The following is a 22,424-nucleotide window of genomic DNA, read 5'->3' on the forward strand; positions in this document are numbered from 1 at the left end:
GTCGAGAAAGACATGAGAGGTGGCTCAAGACTTTTGCACAGAATTAATAGTGTTTTTGATATTTGGTCACAATGCTGCCTTTCATATTCCTCCCCATTTCCTCATGCACAGTAAACCTGCTGTAAAGCAGCATGGGGTTCCACACCACAAAGCTCTCAAAGCTGTGTTATGGGCCGCTCTCTGTTGTCTGCCCTTTCACTTTCTTTCTCCCTCCTTTCTCTACAGCAGGGGGGGGGGGGGGGGGTATGACAGAACATCCAGGTACAGAATGAGAGGAAGCTGAAGAAAATTAGAGAAAGTTTGAGATAAATTTTGTGAACGTTTAAAGAAGAATCAAGGTAAAGGTGTAGGGGGGTGAGAGAATAGAGAGGGAAATGAAACTGCTCTTTAATCAGCGAAGGGCTGTATGGAGGCGGACCGAGGTGCCTACTGTAATCCGATACACGCTCGCGCGCACGGCGAGCACACACTCCCAGACAGGGGATTGAGTGAGCAGTCCTCCTCGCTGCCACAAACTCGCCGGAGATCGGAGAGGAAGGAGCGCAATACCGGAGCTTGTCGGGAGAGGGAGGACAGACAGAGAGGCACTCAGTGAGCGTCAGGACGCAGAAGAGACGGTTTTGTAGGAGCAGAGTGGAGAGGCACCGCGTTTACCTTCTTCCGAGCAGTTTTACGCACAAAAATTGGATCTTGTCTTATCTTTATGCCCAAGAACAAACTGCTGTCGGGACATAATATTAAAGGGAAGTTGATGAAAATTCGCCCCTCATGAAGAGAGTTGCAGATTTGTTCATACTGAATCTGTTCGAGGAGGAGAGACACTTTTTTTTTCTTTTTAGATTTTGATAAATTTGATTTGTTTGCTTATGTTTCTGGTGGCTCTATTTCATTTGCTGCTTATTTCAAATCTGCAGTTTCTTCTATCAACTGTGTTGCCACGGTCCGTTCTCGCACGCGTTTTGACTGTCGCGGAGACCCAGTGCTGTGGGACTGTGCGCACCGCAATGGATTTCGCGGGTTTAAAACAGCGTTTAGAGAATGAATGACTCTGATTTTACATCAAATTACGCTGATTTTTATTTTGCACCAGAGAAGAAGCAGTGCTACACACAGACGCAACTCATATGAACTGTGCATTAGATCCATTGTCTCATTCTTGGACAGCACAGTGAATGCAAACCGGCTTTTGGATTTTGGTCTCTAGAAACAGAAAATTGTGGAACAGGACAGTCGGAAAAGTTCTCCCTCAGCTCTGTCACAGATAAACCGAAGAAAATCCACAGAAGAAGAGGAGGTGTTTACTATTTTTTCTCCATACCAGAGGGGGAAAGATGGATTTACTCGTATGGTTGTGTGGATGTATACTGGCGTTTCTTTTGCCTTCGGGAGCAAAAACAGAGGAAGGGGGTAAGTTTGACACTTTTGCTGCTCGCTTAGATGTCTCATAAGGTGCTGAATGGAAAATAAACAGCAAGTTTTCATTGAACTCTTGAGTACTACAGAATATCCCCTACCCAACTCCCAAAAAGTCTGTTAAACACAACAGATACTGACTGACGATGTTTTACTGTCTAAAATAGGCAGTGAATGCGGGTATTTGCGGGATATTTTAAGGAAACCATGCATTTGACCACAGCCAGTGGATACAACAGCCTTCACTTCATTTACATTAAATTGAACACTACATAGAGACATTATTTTATGTTATTTAGGCACAATTAGGAGGCAGCCCACAGCTTCAGGACGGCCTCAGATATGTGAACAAACTATAACTCGCCCTGTCGGCGTCGGCCATAAAAGGCGGGGTGGTAAAATTAAAAAAGTAAGACACTAACGTATTACCAATATCAGCGATTTGTCTCTTCCAAGGTAATTTAACCTGGACGATCAAACATCGCCCCCATCGTCTGTCTCCATTGTTCCACTTCACTGTTGCTCTCAGCCCGTCCATGATGTTGGCTGCGCATCGATACTGGTTTTTTCGCCCTGAAAAGTATGTTTTTTTATTGTTAGCTACAGCACAATAGAAAAAAATGTCAGTGATAATAAATACATAAAATAATATCCCAATGATAAACTAAGGTTGTCGGTAAATTATGTCGGCGTTCTGCCTCAAACAGAGTTTATCACCCGTTTACCTCCGAATCAATATTTCAACATTCCGCGATAGTTTTTCCTGGAAGTCTGGCAAGTGAATGCATTTCAACACTTTGCTGTCCTGGTCAGCATTCACGTAACTGACAGCTGCTCGAAGAGGTGGAGGTGACTCTGACCGGGCTACCGTCTCCTGCTGCCAGGGGTCAGCTCCGGCGCTCCACACGGGCTTCAGCTTGGTTTCCAGCGACTCAAGCTCCCGCTGCCGAGGAGTGAGTGAGGGACGGATTTTTAATCAGCATAGACTTTATCTGCTGTTTGCATTTAACATTTTTTACACAGATTGTGATTAGAGAGATAACACGAGCTCTGACATTCACACAAAATCGGACGCTGCGATGCATTTTGCGTAAATCTCTGTGCGCCTTTCAATGTATCTAAGCAATCTTTACGCACAAAGAGAAAACTAGAAACGGCCAATTTTATGCACTTACGCAGCCGCACAGAGACGCATTTTAGATCGTTTTGTTAAATAAAACCTACTTGACACCAGTTTAACGCAGCTGCGTTCACTCTCTGCTCAGCCGCCACAGGTGTGGGGAACTTGAAGAGCCAATGAGTACCAAGAATAATGGACTATTTAAAAAAGTTAGTTTGGCAAATAATATGTTACGGTTCTCATAATCGGGCTTCTATTGCCTTGTTTTTAACAAGAAACTGACTGCTATTGTGATGACAACCGTTTTTTGATCATAGATGCTAATTATTTCTAACTGTGTTAATGTAAAAAGCAGAAAACGTAACTTGGCCATCTCCGAAGTTAAAGTTAAGGTTGGAAATACACTCGTGTGTGCACATTTAAAAAAAAAAGGAAATTAAAAGTGCAGCTATGGAGAAGCTGGTTGCAGTTTAGTTTTATATTGATTTAGGGCTTTTTTCAGGTCTCATGACTGGGATTGAGTTGCTTGTTTGCTAAATGTTGTTTTGAAGAAACGCAGTTTGCAGAGAGCACAGAGGAGGCATTCTTCATATTACGTGCAACTCTGATGTGAAGAAGTTTGCCGTTCTGTGGACATTCCTATGATAAACCTGAAATATTGAAAGCAGAAAGAGATGAAACATTTACACTAGCCTATATTTACGACTGTCTAATCCATCCATTTATCCATTCAAAGATTTCTTACCAATAATCATCGTTTCTTTATCCATGTAAAACAATATTCTGTTAATCTTCATCAGTGCCCTCAATATAATCTTAATACTCAATTGTTTCACATGACACGCACTGACAATCATCACATTTAGACCTATTTTGTCGGAGGACCTGTTGATGTACTGCCAAACCCACTTTTTTGACAACAGAATATCTTCAGACAATCGGTGAAACTTCATATTTTCTGGGGACTTCCTCAAGCTCCCTTCCAAATCTCCCCACTGGCATGCTGAGCACCACCGGAACATCCTTGTTCTCATAAGCTTTGTAGAATGAAGCTTCCCCAGTAAACTTTTTTAGATACCCCTCCTCCTCTGTCTCTGGAGAGATGAGCGAGTTAAGCATGGTGAGACTAAGAAGTGTGTACATATAGTAAGACACATAAGGGATGGAAGTACAGAGAGAGAAAGTAGCAGAAACAGGCAAAAAGGGAAGCTGGAAAAAAAAAGAACGAAACGGAAGAATGATTTTTAGCCTCGCTGTTTGATCCTGTTTCTTCATTCCGTTTGATCACAACTGTGCCTGGAAGCGAGATAAACGGACATAATTGGCCACTCAAGACCAGCTGTCTGCCTCCATAGTGTCTCTGTTGAAGTATGCTAGATGATGAAACATGATCATTACGATAGAGAGTGGAAGAAGAGCTCCAGCAGTGGGGTGAATTGCCCACAGGTAGCATTAAGGATTGATGCATGTTTTTATTAAAGCTATTTTCATTGCTCCAACAAACTCACTATAAGTTCATGAGTCTGAAAGAGAGAGAGAGTCAGCAAGTTTATATACCTATTTATTGTAAATCATTGAATTTCAGCTGTGTATGCTTCAACCATGCTTGCGTGAACCAGAGCAGGAAAGTTTCCCCTGATTTCAATTGTTACTGGTTGTTTTTACTTTCTTTTTTTTTTTGGTCATTGCAATGCAAAGTCAGCACGTGACCATTTGCTACAGTACTTTATGAATAACACGCGTCAGGAGTTTTTTCTATTTTTTTTCTAACCTCAACCTAAGCAGGTAGGTTTGTAATAAGTAAACGTTACATTGGTGCAGGTCATAGTGCTTTGTTAGCCATCAATAAAACAAATGGGCTTTTACCTCCGTTTCGTTAACTCCATATTGAATTGACTGCCAGCCACATACACAGCCATTCTATGTGATTACCTCACATTAGACAGGATGAGCTTTTTAGATTTGGATATTATTGATTTTCTATAAATATGAATCTAATTGGATTTGTTCTTTCTAATAAGATTTTGTATTATGTGAATAATTACTGAGCTCATATGAATATTGGCAAGCACTTCGGACAGGCTTCATAACAGCTCCATGGAATGAAAAGTCAGCTTACAAATAAATGTTTAATATTAGCAGCAAAATATATTACAGCTGGCTATAAACAGGGAGGTCAGTTCGTGACTGGGGAATCACTTTCTCTTGGTTTCTCTGTGTGGTTCAGATAATGTCTTAATTTGTAGTTTCTGATCGTGTTTTGTACTGATTGAGATGTTTATTATTCGGACTGAATTGTTAGATGTATTTCATTACCAGTACTGATGAGAGGACATTCTAATAGAAAAGCTGTTTATGCTGCCTTAACTTCAGAAATTGGGAACTTTCTTCCTTGGGCAACAAAAAGAGAAAATGTGAGAGAAAAAGATAGAAAGAGCAAGGGATCATGAGAGTTTAGAAGTGCAAAAGGGAGAGGGGAAAGGAGAGACACTGCGAGGGTGAGAGTATTAGAGGGCATTAGTGTAACAAGAGGACAGCAGTACTTGAGGGGAGCTACCTGCAGTAAACCAATCCAGATTTATTCCCCACCGCTGCTGTGCACAGGAGGGTTTCAACCCCAGGTGTGACACTAAATAGAATTTGATAAAACACCAAAGGTGAAAGATTCAAACGCATGCCTATAATTGATAATGAAAACAAAAGGCAGTTAAAGGGATGCCTTGACTTAAAGAAGCACAAGCCATGTTTCAGCCATTTTATCGCAACAGGAGGCTTTTTACTGAAGTCAGAGTTTTTTCTTTTGTTTAACAGAAAAGCAGTCATGTTGTTTTTTAATGTCACATTTCCATTTAAAGCGTTTTAAGTGACAGTGCTTGTGTGAGTGTGCCGCTCTGTGGCAGGTGACACCTTGCTGCAGACTTTCCTCAGATTTCATTTTAATTACCTGCAGGTAGCAGCTGTTCTCCAGCAGGTTCCAGGATTAAGAGTTACCGTCATCCATCTCGCGACTCAGACCTTTCTTTTTTTGTGTGTCAAACAAAAGGAAAGAAAAAATAACACAGCATCAGTCTTTCATTTATTTGATTATATATAGCCTTGTATTGGGGGGTATTGCTGACATCAGCAACCCATAAAACAGTGAAAGACACGAGACCAGTTTCCCTTTTGCACATTCTTCCTCTGTCTTTCTCCCATCTATAAAACAGATAGAACAATTAGTGTAACCAGCAGGATGTTCTAATTACAGTTATCATGTCATTAGTAAACTGTTAGTACTCTGGGGTCTTCATTGGCCGCTTGTAATGGCTAGTGTAATTATAGAGGATAGGCAGACTCAAATGTGTCAGTTGTGTTTGTACACTTCACTCAGATGGAAGCAGAAATCAAGGGAATCCCTCAAAGCACGATATCTACCTGTCCTCGCTTTCTTTAAAATCTTCAGACACTATAAAGAATATCTGTGTGTGTGTGTGTGTGTGTGTCCGAGCCTTCGGAAGTCCCTCCAAAGCAGTGGGGTGCGAGGCCACAGGTTGTTTTCCTTTTTCTTTCTTCCTTCATGCTAAATCATCCTGTTGTTTCCCCCTTCACGGCACTTTAGCTCGTCTATAATAGCGCTCTGTCTCTTTCTCCACACCTCCCTGTCCCTGTTTTTCCTCACCCGATTCAGAAGCCTCTCTCACCTTTTGTTCTCCCAACTCCGACACGGTGGCAAATCTCTTTTACTATTTGAGCCATTTGTTTTTCTCTTTCTGCCTATCGTCTCAGACTCCGTCAGTTTATGTTTTCTCACACTTGTCGGAAATTCATTCACACGACTTGTTAGAGAAAGAAACTCATTCATACACGTCTGAGAAACATGATGTGTGACTTTAAGTAGGCTGATTCTGGTATTTTTCCAATTGCCTAAAGGAGTACACTAGATTTAGGCTCCATTGATCATTACAAAATCTTTACATAATCGGCCCTTTAGAACATTAGAATGACTGATAAAAGGCTCCATTGATAGATGGCAGACTATGCTAATGTCAAACTCGGCAATTTTGACATGTGGTACACAGATGCAAATATTTCAACTTAAATCTGACGTTTCAGCATGGATTAAAGAACAGACACCACAGTTTTTTTGTTTCTTTGTTTTGCATTGTTTTCATGTGGATATCTCTTTTAACATCTTTAGCAAACCCCTTCATGTTAAATGTTGCATGTCTTGAGATAAGGCTCCAAATAAGACGTGACCAAACTTTCTAGGATAGCATGATCCCACCAATGCATGTATGTAGCCCTTTTCTTTTATCGGTTTTGGCGTATTAGAGAAAAAAAGGCATCCTTCTTAATCCATCGCTGTTCCTTCTTGGTAATACACACATGCCAAACAGAAGCGCTTCAGCTCCACATTGATATTTGGACCAGACTTCCTTCTTGGCTTTAGGCAGAAGAAATAACTTGCGTTGGGTTGGTTAATGATGATCGTTGGAGTTAAAAAAGTATTTATTTTACCAAGTTTTTACCCATCATGTGCAGTTGCTCTCATGACCAGTAGAGGTAACATATTCCATCCATCCATCTCTTTTCTATACCCACTTAATCTGTCACTTTTATCAATTTTAAGTAGGTCTAACATTTTAAGATGGCTCTGACAAATGATCACATTGAAAATGCCTTTAAAGGGCAGTGACAAATTCTAATATTAGTTTTTCTACTAGCTGTTGCTACTTTAAGGTATTGATCCTAAATCTTTGTCTATTTTCATTTGATGTCATATTGTCACTTTGCATTTCAAAGCCCTGTGAGTTCAGAAGCTTGTTCTTGTGTCAGAACTTTTTCTTTCCAACACTCTCAGCTTAATTTTTTATTACTAATTTTCTCTGTATTTTCCACATTTATATATATATATTTAGACTCAGATCCTTTGTAGTATTCCTTTGTCCTTCCTCTCTCAGTTTTGCTCATATCCATATACACACAAACACACACCCGGAGGTTTTCCACTGTGTCTTAATGCAGGGCACCTGGAGAACACAGCTCCACCTGTTTTGGTGTGCGTATTTGTGCCTGCGTCAGTATGTGTGTAGCTTGGATTTTCTGTCCAGTGAGCTTTTCTGAGCTGCTGACTTTCTCCTTTCAGATGATGAGAGACAGATGTTCTTGCATCACTCTCCCTTTCTTATTTTCATCCTGCTCTGCCTTCTCTCTCCTCTCCTCTCCTCTCTTCTCTCTTTGTTTGTCCATTTCCAGAATTCATTGACTAAAAGCTTTTGGCTTTGATCCAGACAACACATTTCAGTTTGTCATTCTCAATGTTTCTCATATTACCATTGAAAAGGCAGAAGAATATGTTTAAGGAAACAATGCTGGAACCCCTCAAAATGGTATAAACAGTTAAAGACATGAATTGAAATCTGTAGGCAATTGATCATTTTAGTCAGGCTTTGATTCACATGGTCTGATTTTTAAATTTAGGGACCAATTAAAGTCAAAATGATGAAAATGCTTGACTCACTGTACTGTTTAGAGTATTAGGGCCGGTGTTGTTGACAACTTTCCTCTTAACAAGCTCTCTGGTTAGCTGGGTGAGACACATTTTCTCACTTTTTTACACAAACACTTGCTAAACTGTTAATGCTTTCATTACGGGTTCAAGCCGTTTGAAATAACTCACATTACCAAAGTTCTCACTGATTAGCAAATTGATTGCTTCAGGTGGAAAAGTGTCTATTTGGAGTCAAGTCAAACCAGGCTCCCTCAGAGGGAGATGAAATCTGTAAGAGATCTTTGAAACAAGGTCAGAACATTTGCATTTGGGGCCAACAAACAAGGCTCTAGGGTTCAAACTAGTCCAATTGTGTAAAGCAAGCCCGTGTTTGTTCATGTTTTGGAATATGAAAAGTGTGGTTCACTTTTGTATGAAGACATCTGTATCCGTGTTGGGGTTTGAGCATGTGGGGAGAAGTTGCTGAATAGGTGTTATCGGGATGCAATACCGAACATGGTGGTGAGCCATACATAATGCAGTGACCTGTCTTATACCCCTGCCCAACTGCTTAGCACCATTTACCGCTTCTTATGTGTGTGTGTGTGTGTGTGCGCATGTGTGTGGCCTGAATTCAGTAATGTCTTAACCAGACGGGGAGAAATCATGTTCAGTGGCTTGTGTTTGCACATTTGTTCTGAATGTGGTCTAAATACAGCGTCTCCCTGATGATCTTAAATGCTGGTGTGGTTTTGTTCAAAGCTGTCTTACAGCATTAACACTGGGAAAGTGTTAATATACAGGACAAAAAACACGGTGGTCTTTTTGAAGTGGTATCTTTTGCTCATATAGGTATGATATAACAACTGCCATGTCTGCAGCTGATCGGAGCAGGCAGGGAAAGATGCTGTAAGTTAAAGCACAGCTTTAGGATGACTGTCTTTTATCTGTTTGATCATTCTTTTCATGAACTCAGCATATCGTCTACTGTGACACACCACACACACATACTGCACTGCACTGCACAGCATGCAGACCTGAGTTCTTCAGTACAGAATACAAATAAGCATTGATTTTGATTTGGAAGCTGTGTTTAATAATTGTCCTTTATGTCTGCGAGGGACCGAGACAGTTAGACATGAGGACACAGTGATAGTTTCCAGAAAAATGGGTTTCATTTCACCAAAAATGCAAAAAACACACAAACTCAACTAACTACACTTGACCCTTAATAGAAAATAAAACTGAACTCAAGTCATTACAGCAACTTTATCACCGAAGTAACTCCAAACTAACTGTTCAAGAAAATCAAACTGACCTAACACACAACAAACAAAGGGGACTTAAATACTGGCTGATCAGACCAGTCTGACACATAAGGGGAAACAAATCAATGGGGCTGCATGTGTTTACCGACCTTACAGCTGTGTGGCTGCAGGTGTGGCCATCACAATGTCCTTCCATGAAATCTTCATCTATCACTGCTAGAACTCGAGATTCTAATGTATGCATAGTTAAATGTGTATGTGAACACAGCAAAGGAGCAAACTCTATCAGATCCAAGAGAATGTCAGCTTATTGCCCTGTTTGGATGCACTAACACTTAAATGACTTGTGTGCATGTCTGCAGATTAATAGACCTTTAAAGTGGAGCAGACACATCACTTCATGCACATACACCGCCTGTCTCACCATTACAGTAGCCTTATTCATCATATGCTTTGAGGTGCTGTCTTTATTGGCTACATGCCAAAGTTGAGAGAGGACAGGGTAGTTGCACTGAGCCAAAATATTTTTAAAAAATGGGTAAACAGACCGAGAAATACCTGAGGTATATTCTGCTGAGCTGGCTTGTTTCACAGGTGGTTGTGTTATTGTCTACACTCACTCTATTTCCACAAGCCAGTTAGTCGTGGCTGAAAATCATTTGAAAGAAAAGAATAAATCTTTCCTTCAAAGAATAAACATCTGACTGTTCCTAAAGCCCTTTTCAGACATGATTTATGGAACATTTGTGGTTTGATCACTCTGTAAGAGCATCAGCGACCCAAAGCTGTTATTGATGTTTATTTTAGAGAATCAATCGAACATACCAACAATATTTTTTTAAGAAATCTGGCTTCTCTTTCTTAAGGGTAGGAGTGCATAAAAATTAACGTAGTTGTTTTCAACTTAAGATAAATGTTATCTTTAAATTCACCTGACTCCATCATCATCTTTGTTCTATGTATTAAGAATGTGGGAGAAGAAGCTGCAGCACAGCCTCAGACACTGTAACCATTCAGGACAGTTCTCCTTTGTTTTTGCTTTCTTTATTTTTTTAAAGGGAAAAAGGATTTCATGGTGCATAAAATATTGTTAAGGAAAACCATGAAGTAGAAAAATTTAGACCGCAATTTCTATTAATCTATTAAATGACTGGAGTCCTCTGAGAGCAGATTAAATGCCAGTTTAAGGCCCTCTGCCCCTTTGCATACCTGTCCATTACTGTGACTGCAGAAGGACACACCAGTGTATTGATAGTGATACTTTATGTGACTTAATCTAAGATTGTTGCTGCTAATTGTTACAGAGAAGCCCTGAAGTGCTCGTCTATACATGCAGTTGCTATGTTCAGTTGCCATCTGATCGGAGAAGGCGTCATGTTTTCAAGGATCTTTAAGCTAAATTTGAGGCGATCATTCTTGACCCAGTGAATGGTGGCACACTCCAGAACTGAAGTCATAAAGCCTGCCGAGCTAGATGCTTTAGTGTCATTTTGGCCAGGCATGCACCTCCCATTATTTGTAATTTGACGCAAGCTGCAAGACCGACACGTTTGAAAATTAGAAGAGCTGGAGGTTAGCAGGCCCATCTCCACAAGTACCAAAACCCAAGAGGGTACAATTTTTATAATTATTACAAATGTTGTAAAACCATAAAAACAATGCTTAAAAAGTAGAAACTGTGTAGTTATTTTGGTGCTTCATGTTTGACTTCTTCCAGTACTATTCCTGTGACATAGCTTTTTCCGAGTAGTAGCACCTACACTTTAGGATGAAGACTGTTGTGAGTCCAGCATGCCTCAAGCGGTGGTATGAATAGTTTTGACACTTTTCTAACGTCACAATTAATCTATGCCACCAGCATAATTATTACTTTTTTCGTTTTCATGTGACGGAATCTAAAAATGTGGAGTCACATGTTTTACATCACATACAATGAGCTAGCCCAATAATAAAGAATGCAATATAAGTCCCACGAAAGGTTATTAATCAGTTCGTTTTCTCTACCAATTTAAGTCTTTAAATTGAGCTAGCTAAGCAGTGTGCTATAAGTGGTGTTTGGCTGATGCTGCTGTGAGATTTCAGAGTGGTTAAACACTAATCCAGGTGGAGCTGAGATGAAATGCATCCGGCTTGGTTACATAGCTCTTGTAACTCTACTCCTGTATTACTGTATATCACCAGGGAGACTGGAAACAGATAGGTGGAGTCAGACGGGAGTAGTTAGTTCACAGCATGAGGTATAAGGAGACAGAAAGATAACGAGTGGTGGTCATTAATTGTTAGCAAGCAGAGTGCGGCAGACACCAGATATAGGTGCCAAAGTGTCAATCACTTCTTGTGCTGAATGCTGAAATGTGATCTCCTCTGGCAGTTTCACTTTCTGACTCTTACATATATGACATGTATCAGACCACATGTAGGCCTATTTTGCAGTGGTGACAAAAGTGAGATTTTTCATGTGTATTTTTTTGCTCGCTTTAATTACTTTTGAAGCTGGTGTCTGGCTACGTGTTTACGCTGTGCCTTGTGCGTCTGCTAATGTTTGCATGTGTGACTCCTCTCAGAGTAGGTTTGCAGTAGTCAGTCTATTATTAGCTTTCAAACATGTTGTATTCTGCCGAGTAGTGTCACTTGGCTATGTCAACCCATCGCTGCACAGAGGCAATAAATAAGATGTCATAGCACAGGGGGCTGCATGGTGGCTCAACACGTTACGCAACCTCCACACAGATTTACCTCTCTTATTTTTCTCCTGAGGCTGGTCTCCTTTTGCATACCAAGCCATGACTGAAAGAATAATACAGACTGTCAGGAGCGTGATTGTGAGTTTGTTTGTCTTTTCTCTCTCAAAAACAGGAAATTATTTTAGTTGTTGCATACCAGCCAAGTGTTTCCCATCGAACATCCAACATTCACAGATGCTGTTTTCATTTGAACAACCTGGTCTATTGTGGCCATCATTCTCCCCAAATATTTGCTGAAAATCAATTTGCTTTGTTAAAGATAAACAGTTTGATCAATTGTGTCTGTGTGTATTAAACCTATTCCTTGTTTACCATTGAGTCCTTTTTCTTGCATCGTTTTGCAGAGAGGTAGAGGGATTATAGTTTTCTTTCTATATATTAAATACTTTGTACTGTTTAGGGAGCAGACAGCTTGTAGCCTTGGGAGCTGACTGCAGCCTAAAATATGCCATTATATTGGAAGTTCTGAAACATAACAAAGATTGCATTCAGTGTATGTCCACCATGATGGTTTAACTTAAGTTTTATGGATCTTAAACAATGAAGAAGCACAGCTCAAATAGAAAGTCTGCAGAGTCCATCAAAAAGAGCAGCCAGCAGTCTGGACAATTGACCCTATAGATTTCATACAGTGGAGTTGTGTGCGCGTGTGTGTGTGTGTGTGTGTGTGTGTTATGTTGCTGGGTGTCACAGATATCTATGTGTTACCCCTCAATGCCAGGATACAGCTGTGGCAGTGAATGAATGGCATTGTTTATGACATGACACAGACGTATGACTGCTGACAAGTGAATCCACTCTGTGACAGTGACTGTGGCATCTGGTAAGCTCTGTGTGCACGTGTGTGTGCGTGTGTAAGATAGTGTGTGTGAGTCACCCTGGGCCAGAATGAAGTCTTTGTGCATCAGGATGCTGCGATGACTTTTGACACCGTACACACACAGAGACACTTTACTTTTGTTTCTCATATCCTGTCATTGCAAACAACTCTTATCAGCATTTCATCTGGTTAGCCTAACCTACAGTTTGAATTCATGCATAATGTGCAAATCTATTTTGAACTGACCTGGGTGAGTTTGTACTTCCATGTGGTGAGTCTTTATAATTAAACAGCTTTGACCCTGATGAAACTCTTATCTGCTACCCCAAGGAAAGGTATTGTTGTTTCATGTTGTGATTGGGGACTTATTTGATTGGTATGCAAGCCCATTTCCACCTCTACAATGAAAAAAAAATCCTGCTGTTTTAAACTAGTATTGCAACATTATGACTCAGTAAATAAATTCTTAATTTCCAGATAAATCAGAATTATGAGAAATGATCTCAAAACTTTCAGATAGAATCTCAAAAATGATGACGTACTCAATCAAAAGGATCAGGTACTGAGTTAAATTTTTTAGATAAGTCAAGTGTGTGAGTTACAAGGTCATCAATCTTAGATAATAAGGCAACATTAAGTTAGGATATTAAGTCGTACTTTTTTACTTAAATGTTTTTTCAAAGTGATAGATTAGTTTATTTCTTTAGAGCATGAGGTTGAGATTTCTATAGATATGTCTGTATTAGTTTACGTTACAATATCATCATATTATAACATTTTGGCAAGGTTTTAACACTTTCAGTTACTTGTACAGAAATAAAGAGAACAAAGCCATTGCATTGCTCATATGTTTTGTTAATTTCACTTACATTTTCCTTTCTTCTCTCTCTTTTCTTCCGCTTCTTCTCTCTTTGTCCAGCATCTGAGCCATGCGGAGGCTACTTAGATGCCAGTGATGCTGGCTACATCACCACCCCCGGCTACCCGCTGGAGTATCCACCCCACCAGAATTGTCGCTGGGTCATCACAGCCCCCGAGTCTTCACAACGCATTATTCTCAATTTCAACCCACACTTTGAAATTGAGAAACTGGACTGCAGGTGAGGCTAAAGTGCACGGATTACCTGGGCTGGCTGGCAAACTAGGACTTTATATAGACAAAGTGAGACTGAGTGGATTCAAAGACAGAGAGATTTAAAGTTCCATGAAAAGTTGGACTGCATCTGACAAGTTTCACTTACTTCTTTTTTCTCCCTGGAGCTTCTGTCTCCTCTGTCTCTGTGTGAGACTTGTTGGGTGTATTTGGTGAACTTCAGCCCACGCTTCTTCTGTTTTTCTGGCTTTTAGTATGCCATAATAATCACTGTGGGACCTCCCTTGGTCCCCTGTCTCTAATTATCAAAGTCTAGTTACAACACATTTACTGTTCCAGCATGGTTTTCACACTTTGGAGCAATCAACACAGATTAGAGGATTTGGTGTCCATCATTGTGTTTGGCTGTTTGGTTGCTCAGTGAGACTGACAGAAAGGAAAACAGTTGCAATAAAAGCAGGCTGAAAGGCAAACAGGCAGGCAGAGAAATTACATAAAAATCGCATTGTTGAAGAAGACTAGTTAGGAGGCAAACATTATATCTACACTATATCAAACCCCTCAAAGGGTATGATGTGCAAATGTTTCATTTCAAATGACACATGGACAGTTATCTGAAAAATATATGTAGACACAAAACACATAAAGTGAATTTTTCTGAAACAATGGTTGGTCACATCTTAAGCCATGTGCCTTAAAATACACTAGTGGAAAGTTTTTATCTCTGTGGCTGCCACGAAATGGGTAAATGCATCTTCCACACAGAGGAGGAGAGACCTCTGGGACGTTATGAGCACTGTGAGCGTAAAGACTACAGATTCAAACCCAGCAGTGCAGACAAGCACACACTTTTCAACCTGTGTTTCAGTGCTTCCCCATCTAGTTATTAACATTTCAACCACATCAATTATGAATAGGGGAATTCTCCCCACTCAGATGTACCAAAATCATTCAGATATTTCTTTGTTGGAATTAAAGCATCAATATTTTACTGACTGCCTGTTTGTTGAAAGGCTAAGAGGTTGAAAAGGTTTTGCCCTGTTTTCCCACTCTGCTGTGGAAATAGGAAAAAAAAACACTCTTCTGTCTCCAGTCGTCATAGTTTTTCCAGTTACACTCAACATCTAGTTTGATACATATTGTTGGATTCTTGCTCTTTCTCTCAGTGCTTTCTTTTCCATCTTGCCCATGCACATGGTTTTCTCCCTTTTGCTCCCCTGCTGTTCGCTCCTCTTTTTTTACTTTCTTGCATTCATTTGAAGTCCAACAGTTTCCCAGTAGGATGAAATGTAGTAACTACTAGAAATATATATATTTTTTTTACTATAATGCATGCATGTAGTATACTGCCTGTGCAGAGCATTAAACCTTTATCTTACGCAGCTTTTAGTTTCAGTCATTTTTTTAAAAGTCATCTTCCAGGCCATGCAAGGAGAGTGAAATACTGTTGTTGTTGTTGGTGACGCCTTACGATGAAGAGCTATTTAGGTCTACAAGCACTGTGCCCCAAGTGTGTCTGTATATGTGTGTTAGTCTGTCCAAGGTTTGGCTGAAAATGAGCTGTTAGGTTCAGAGGGCGAGAGAGCCAAGGAGCAGAAGTTGGTGTGTGTGTGGCTGTCTGTGGGGGGTGAACATGGTCGTCCAATGATTCTCAGCAACAACCATGACAGACAGACACACGCATGCCAGTGTTTAGTTCTTCATCTGTGGCTGTCTAATGTGTCCTGCATTTGATATGGTCATGAGAAAGTTATCCATGTGTTTCTTTTACTAGCTTTTAGAGACAGAAAACTGCTGTTTATCTCGAGTATATGTGGAGGAGAAAATGCAAACTTATCTTGTTGGGACAAAGAAGCCATCTATGCTTTCTGACAAAGATGACATTATGAACAGCTATATGGTTCCTCTCAATCCCTTTTTTACACATGAAAAGACCCTCAAGATATTTTGGCCTCTCTCTTTTACACAGTTGTCTATCAACTAGCGCACACAAAATCTCATAAGTAGCACTTACCCCTGTTTCACAAGGATTGTCTTATTTAATCACTGTAATGAAGCAGTTGAATCTATTATGATCCTGATTGTAATATAGGATAGAAATCTTCACTTTATGACACATTACATTTGGAAGTGGTTGTAAAAAAAAAAAAGGAAAATAATAATGAATTAAAAAAAAGTATTCTTTAAAATTTGTATAGAGTGGCAATTTATATAAAGGGAAACAGCTGTTGGGGACTTAGATAAATAAACAGGAATTCAGACAGACTTGTCCCTCTGCTAAGCTGACTATATTCAGTCAGATCATGATTCACTTTTCCCCTCACATGACTGTCACTACATAGCAACACACCAGCCCGTTATAAGTGACAAGTTTCAGTTACAAATATGCTGCATCTGTAGAGCCTGAGTGTGTTTCATGAAGTAATACCAAACCATGTGACAGGTGACAAGCACACAGGAGAGAAGATTGTGTGCTTCAAAATGTCTTTTTGTTGCAAACAGTTAGGAAATTAATAAATAAGTTAAACTAGGAGCTTTTTAGTTCAATGGTGAGAAGCTGACTGACTCACCACTGCAATGGGAAGTGGATGTAAGGTTTGGACCAGAAATACACAGAAATGTTCAGACTCAGCCTCCCCCACCCGGTATGCTTGACGTGCTGGTCCCTGAGTGTGCAAACTGTGGGTCCAGCACAGCACTATAACCCTGTTTATTTGTAACCTAAGTATTTTCAGATGTTACTCATTTTTGATTATGTTGCTAATAAGGAGGATGGATCTTAATAAGGGATCTTATTAGGTCTCGTTATATGAGCCTGAAAAATATGGATGCCTCAAGCTCATTTTCCTTCAGCTTGGAGAAGACCACAGCCAAAAGTAATGTATGGCCTGAAATGATCAAATGGGAGAGTAACAACAGATTCACAGAAAATAAAGAAAGTGGCAGTTGATTTTTATACTGATGGGCGACGGATGGTGCTCCAATCACTCATATGCAAATCAGTGCTAGTTTGTTTAGCAGTCTTTTCGCTCTTCTACGTCCCGTATGACTCGTCTATACTTATATTGTTACTTTGCTCTCACCCTCAGTGGTTACAGTTTGAAATTAAAAATGCATGGTTTGGGTTAGATTTTAAACAACAATGAGAAAATTAGCATGCTCAACTCAAAAACTCCCCTGACAGTTTGACGGGTGCCGATCCCTGATAAAACAATAACTGAAAAAGTCAGCCCTCATGAATACATTTCATAACAAGTTTTATTTGAACAGTAACAACGGGGTTAGATATTTAGAATATATGGTATGTGGTATACAAGGTTACGCTTTTTAATCCTTTTGGGTCACAGTAGCAACATGTGACCTAGAGGTAGCCCATACAAAACAACAGCCTAGCTCAGAATATACAAACTGTTGTAATATGAGGTATTGGTTGAACACCTTTTTAACATTTTCCTTGTAGTTCACTGCACTGCTTAGTCAGAGAGCAAGCTCTCTATTAGGAGTGTTTTGGAGAGAGGACACACACTCATGTACACACACAGACAGCAGCACAGACAAAAGTGCAGCGTCAGGGTCCGCTGAGGGCAGGCTCAAATCATCCTGACAGCTACCTCCTGTCCCTCTGTCTCCTCTCCTCTTTCCTCTTGGCTCTTCCCCCATTCTCACCCCTTAATCCACCCCCCCACCCCCCCCCCCCCCCCCACACACACACACACATACACTGCCCAATGGATTCCATCTATCATTTTTCACCTGCTCTTGCAACTTTATTGAACTCACCTTCTCCTCACTCTTCCCTCCTTCCTCCCTCTTCATCATGTCCACTCCTCTTTTTTCCCCACCTTGTTCTACCTGCTTTGAGTGCCTAATATCTCACTTTCTTTACTTCCCCTCTCCTCCTTCTTTTCACCTCATCACACCTCACCCTCTTCCTTCTGCTATGAGGCAGTCTTTTATTCCACAAATCATTATTCAGCATTTGCTGTAAAAAAAATGTAAACAGCGGGCAAATTTCCACTCTCCCCTGCTTCTCGCTATCTCTTATATTCTCACTCGCCTCCTCTCTGTGCCGCATCTATACGTATTCTTCCTAGACTTTTTGTCAGACAGTATTTGTCTCGTTCTCTGCAAATCTCTATCCCAAACAAACTCACATATCATGGAAGTCTTATCATGAAAATCGAAAGTGTATGTTGTAATTTATCAGGCTTTTTACAGGTCGAACCCTGTGATGAGCAGAGACAAAAGGTAACGGAAACAAATGTATTCAAAAGGGGGTAACAAGAGGTGCTGAAGTCCAAAAGGTGACTCAGGTTGAGAACTCGGGATCTGCAGATGGATCCACATCCGGATGGATGGATTATGGATAATGCAGACAGTCACACAGGCCTTTTCATGGTTGCATGACTCACACAATAAGTGTGGAGTAAAGCGATGAGTCAATAAGTGATTTAGAAGCTGCAGTCAACAAAAATGGTTTCACTAATGACTTAGACCATGGTTTTATCAGTCATTTAACATCATGCTAGATCTGTTCTTTCTCTGGTGTGAGTGTGAGTAGAGTCGTATTGCGCCGGAGGGATAGCATCCTCCGAGGCGCCTCCTACGACAGTAAGTCATGGAGCTTGCATAGTACCACCTGATAACGCTATCAGGGTGGAGAAGGTGTTGTTGGCTGTCGGTGAACAGGTAGGTCATGGTAATCTTATTTTTGCTTCTACAATGAATAAGGCCATTGTTGTATCTCTGAAGAAGGTGTCTTGTGTGACTGAACTGATTGAGAAAGGTGTTGTTATTCGAGATCTTTTTCCCTGATGCCAGTGCCGACAGTTTGTACCAATGTGTCAGGTGTGCCACTGTTCAAATGAGCTTTTGGAGACTGAGCTTAGAAGTTAGACCCTAAGCTCAAGCATGTGCAGTTTCATAGAAGGCAACTACTCATGTTTCTTGATAACCCGACTCAAATTTTGGAGGGTGTCCTTTAGGGTTAAATGTGGCGATGGCAGTTATATGTTCTACGGCAGCTTGGGGCAGCTTAAGTGTTTAGAGTGTGGCAATGTTGGCCATACAGACAGCAGGTGGAAGAAAAAGAGCACAATGAGCATGTTTTAGCTGGCACCAGAACGTCGGATGGTGGAGATGCCTCCGAGCTCCTGGTGGTTTCTGGTCGTGCAGATGGACCCTCGATGGCAGCAACTAACCCGGTTTTGAGAGACAAGGCTGCTACATTGCTGGTCACTCGATCTGTGTCATCAAAGTCGCTCTCTGTGGTGGAGACTGGTGTGTTAATCCCATTCTGTGTTGACAATGGTTGCAGATAAAGAAGATGAAGTAAATGAGCAATCAGTGGTGTCTGGTTGCCCTAAAATGGAAACTAAGGGTAGACATACAGGTGCCGATGAGAATCTAAATATGGTTTTTGCAGCCAGGATACTGAAGACCCAGAAAATGTTGATTATGAAACTGAGCCTGATACTTCTTCTGTTTCTTTTTAGCCATTGCAAAAGAGAGATATGCACTCACTATCCTTTCTATGTAGTCTTTGTGTGGACTAATGTAAAAGGTGGTAGGGACAGGAATAAAAAGGCCATGAAAGATGAGTTTGTTAAGCAAGACAAACTTGATATTAGTTTTTTTACATGAGACTCATACTGACTCAGCTGATGAGCTACATTGGCAGAGGTGGTGGGAGGGCTCTTGTGTTTTAAGTCATGGGTCATATTAAAACAAAGGGGTTACAGTTCTAATTTCAAAAAGAGCACATGTGGTTTTATAACATGATGAGGTGGGGAAAGGGAGATTACTCATTGTCAAAATTGAAGTCGAGGGGTTAGTTTTTTGTTTAGTCAGTGTCTATGCACCAAACATAGCTGGAGAAGGAGGTGATTTTTTAAAACACTAGGTTCTGAATTAGAACAGTACAAAAATGATCACTTAACCATAGGGACTGGAACTGCACCACTGACTTTGTACTTGATAGAACAGAAAAAGAGCCTCATATTCAGTCCTCGGATGTCAGGTGCTTAGAAGTGGTTGATGCTCAGAAGTTAAACCATGCAAGCTATAGACAATATCCATGGGTGATAACGGGATAAGTGCCGCAAGAATAGACAGGTTTGACATATCTGATGCACTTAGGTCAGGTTTGGTAAGTAGTGAGGTAATCTGTTTAGCAATTGGTTCAAAAGAAAACTTGTATCATATTGGCCCTTTAACAATAAGCTGCTTCAAGACATAATTTTTTGTGAGACCTTAGGACCTTTTGGTCACATTGGACTTCCAAAATAAATATTTTTCCTCTCTGGCAATGGTGGGAGGTTGGTAAAACATATATTCTCCACTAAAAGACTGAAAGCAAACTTCAGGACAGTATTAAAATTATTAAACATTCTTTGTTTACCAATCAAAGTCTTGCAATGGACAAACATTTACAGGAAAAAAGATTTGAACTCACAAACACAGTGAAAGATAGAGTGAAGGGGGATCTTATTAGGTCTCGTTATATGAGCCTGAAAAATATGGATGCCTCAAGCTCATTTTCCTTCAGCTTGGAGAAGACCACAGCCAAAAGTAATGTATGGCCTGAAATGATCAAATGGGAGAGTAACAACAGATTCACAGAAAATAAAGAAAGTGGCAGTTGATTTTTATACTGACTTATTTGCTGCTGAAGCCTGCTGCCTAAAGAGTACCTGCTGAACTTCTCCTCGACTAAATGAAATGGAAAAGGGAAACATTGATGGAACTCTAAATCTGGAGGAAGGGACTGTAGCCCTAGGTCTAGGCGAGCCCCTAGATTGGATGGACTCTGTGGAATTTTTTAAGCATTTTTGGGATATCCTCAGTCAAGTTTTTCTGGCCTGTTTCAGGTTGGAGAAGTTACTGGTGTCTTGTTGCAAAGCGGTTTTGTCACTTTTACCAATAAAGGGGATTTGGCCGTCCTCAAGAATTGGAGATCTGTGGCCTCTTTATGCACAGATTATAAGATACTGTCTAAAGCATTGGCTGAAAGGATACCTAGAATCAATAATTCATGTGGACCTAACTTACTGTATTCCAGATCGCAATGTAATAGACAATCTTTTCTTATTTGAGATGTTTTTGAGTTAATTACTGTTGATAATTTGTGTTTTGGCATAATCTCATTGGACCAGAAAAATGTTTGTTAAAGGTGGTGGTCTTAGTAGACCAATCCTAGTTAAGAGGTCCCAGTTAAGGACCGGCTTGAAAGTTCTTGGGGTATTGTTGGGTACTGAGGAGTTTCAGAAACAACCCAGGTGTTTTACAGAGGACATGTCCTGATTACTAAAAACATAGTTGCCTTGATGCTGTGGCGTAAGCTGATAGTACTCTGTCCCCCTAAAGACTGAGAGAATACAGCATACGATCTTGGATTTTTCTTGGAGCAGTAAATACTGGAAGCATGGATTTGCATTTTATTTTACCTGTAGCAGGAGGTCAATGCCTCGTTGACATTTTGTCCATGGTTGGATACAGCAGAGTGTCTCTAGCGAAGGACTGGAAGACTGGTATATGATAAACAGCTTTTCCTTCTGCAGTCTTGACGGGTTTTTCAGCATTTTTTACTTCTGTTCTGGAAGCTTGGGAAGTTCTGAAAGCTGGCAGGGAACCTGCTGCCATTCCAGGTCTGTGGAAATTTCAAGAGCCTCTTTTCCACAATTGCTTGATTAATGCAAGCATTCTCACATCAGTCTCCATAAGCTCTGTCTTGAGAGAAGCAGGCTGTGTGAAGCTGGGACATTTGACCTCACCTACAAATGTGTCGAGCCAGAATAAAGACCAAGATTGCTGGCCATAATTGTGGCGGACACTATGAGATCCCTTCCAGAAAGATGGAGGTGTTTCATGTCTGCTTCAGCGGGCATTTGGGATCCAGAAGCGCCATACAAGTTTCCATCTCTGACTGTTGCTCCCAATGTGGAAGAGTGGGAAGAAAATTGCTTTCTTTCACGGCTGCAGAGTTGGGGGAGTTTGAGAGCTTAAAAAAGAAAACGGCCTATTACATTTGTGTAAAAGTGAGACATTTCTGGTCCTTGAAAGACTTAAAAGCATTGAGGTGGGTAGAGTTTTTTGGAGTAGGCTCTACTCTGAGAAGACGCTTGTAGTTTCTGTACAAACTGCCTGTTGAGAAACAGGTAGCAGACCTCCAATTGAGGATTGTACTTGGTGCCACAGCTTGAAACAGATACAAGGCACATATTGATCCCAATTACTTGGGGAATTGTATATTTTGGAATGAAACTGGAACTCTTGTAAGGTAAAAGGGATGTTCGATATGTTAACTGACGGTGTTTCTTTCCCCTTGTTTGTGTATGACCCAAGATATTCTGCAAGGAAGAAGCATGTTTGCCAGCTGGTCAATCTAATTTTTGCTACTGCCAAACTTACTATATGGTTGACACGAAGAAATTGTTCTGAATCTGCCGGTTGGGTGGATATAAAATGTTGTTTCAGGGAGTGTTGAAATCTCCACTA

The 22,424-nt window shown here is 40.5% G+C and overlaps 1 protein-coding gene across 2 annotated transcripts in view; it reads left to right on the forward strand.

The window, feature by feature from the left end:
- The first annotated feature begins 527 nt into the window (after positions 1 to 527).
- The window catches only part of LOC140320059 (neuropilin-2-like), a 109,146-nt gene continuing 87,249 nt past the window's right edge, over positions 528 to 22,424 (forward strand). For both annotated transcript variants that reach the window (XM_072397828.1, XM_072397829.1), the window contains exons 1-2: positions 528 to 1,407; positions 13,755 to 13,935. In XM_072397828.1, the coding sequence (XP_072253929.1) occupies positions 1,332 to 1,407; positions 13,755 to 13,935 (257 nt within the window). In that variant the 5' untranslated portion in view covers positions 528 to 1,331. The remainder of the gene's footprint in view (positions 1,408 to 13,754; positions 13,936 to 22,424) is intronic.

Source organism: Leuresthes tenuis, unplaced genomic scaffold (genome assembly GCF_036924035.1).
Source record: "Leuresthes tenuis unplaced genomic scaffold, fLeuTen1.0.hap1 SCAF_12, whole genome shotgun sequence".
In the NCBI taxonomy this organism is placed as follows: Eukaryota; Metazoa; Chordata; class Actinopteri; order Atheriniformes; family Atherinopsidae; genus Leuresthes; species Leuresthes tenuis.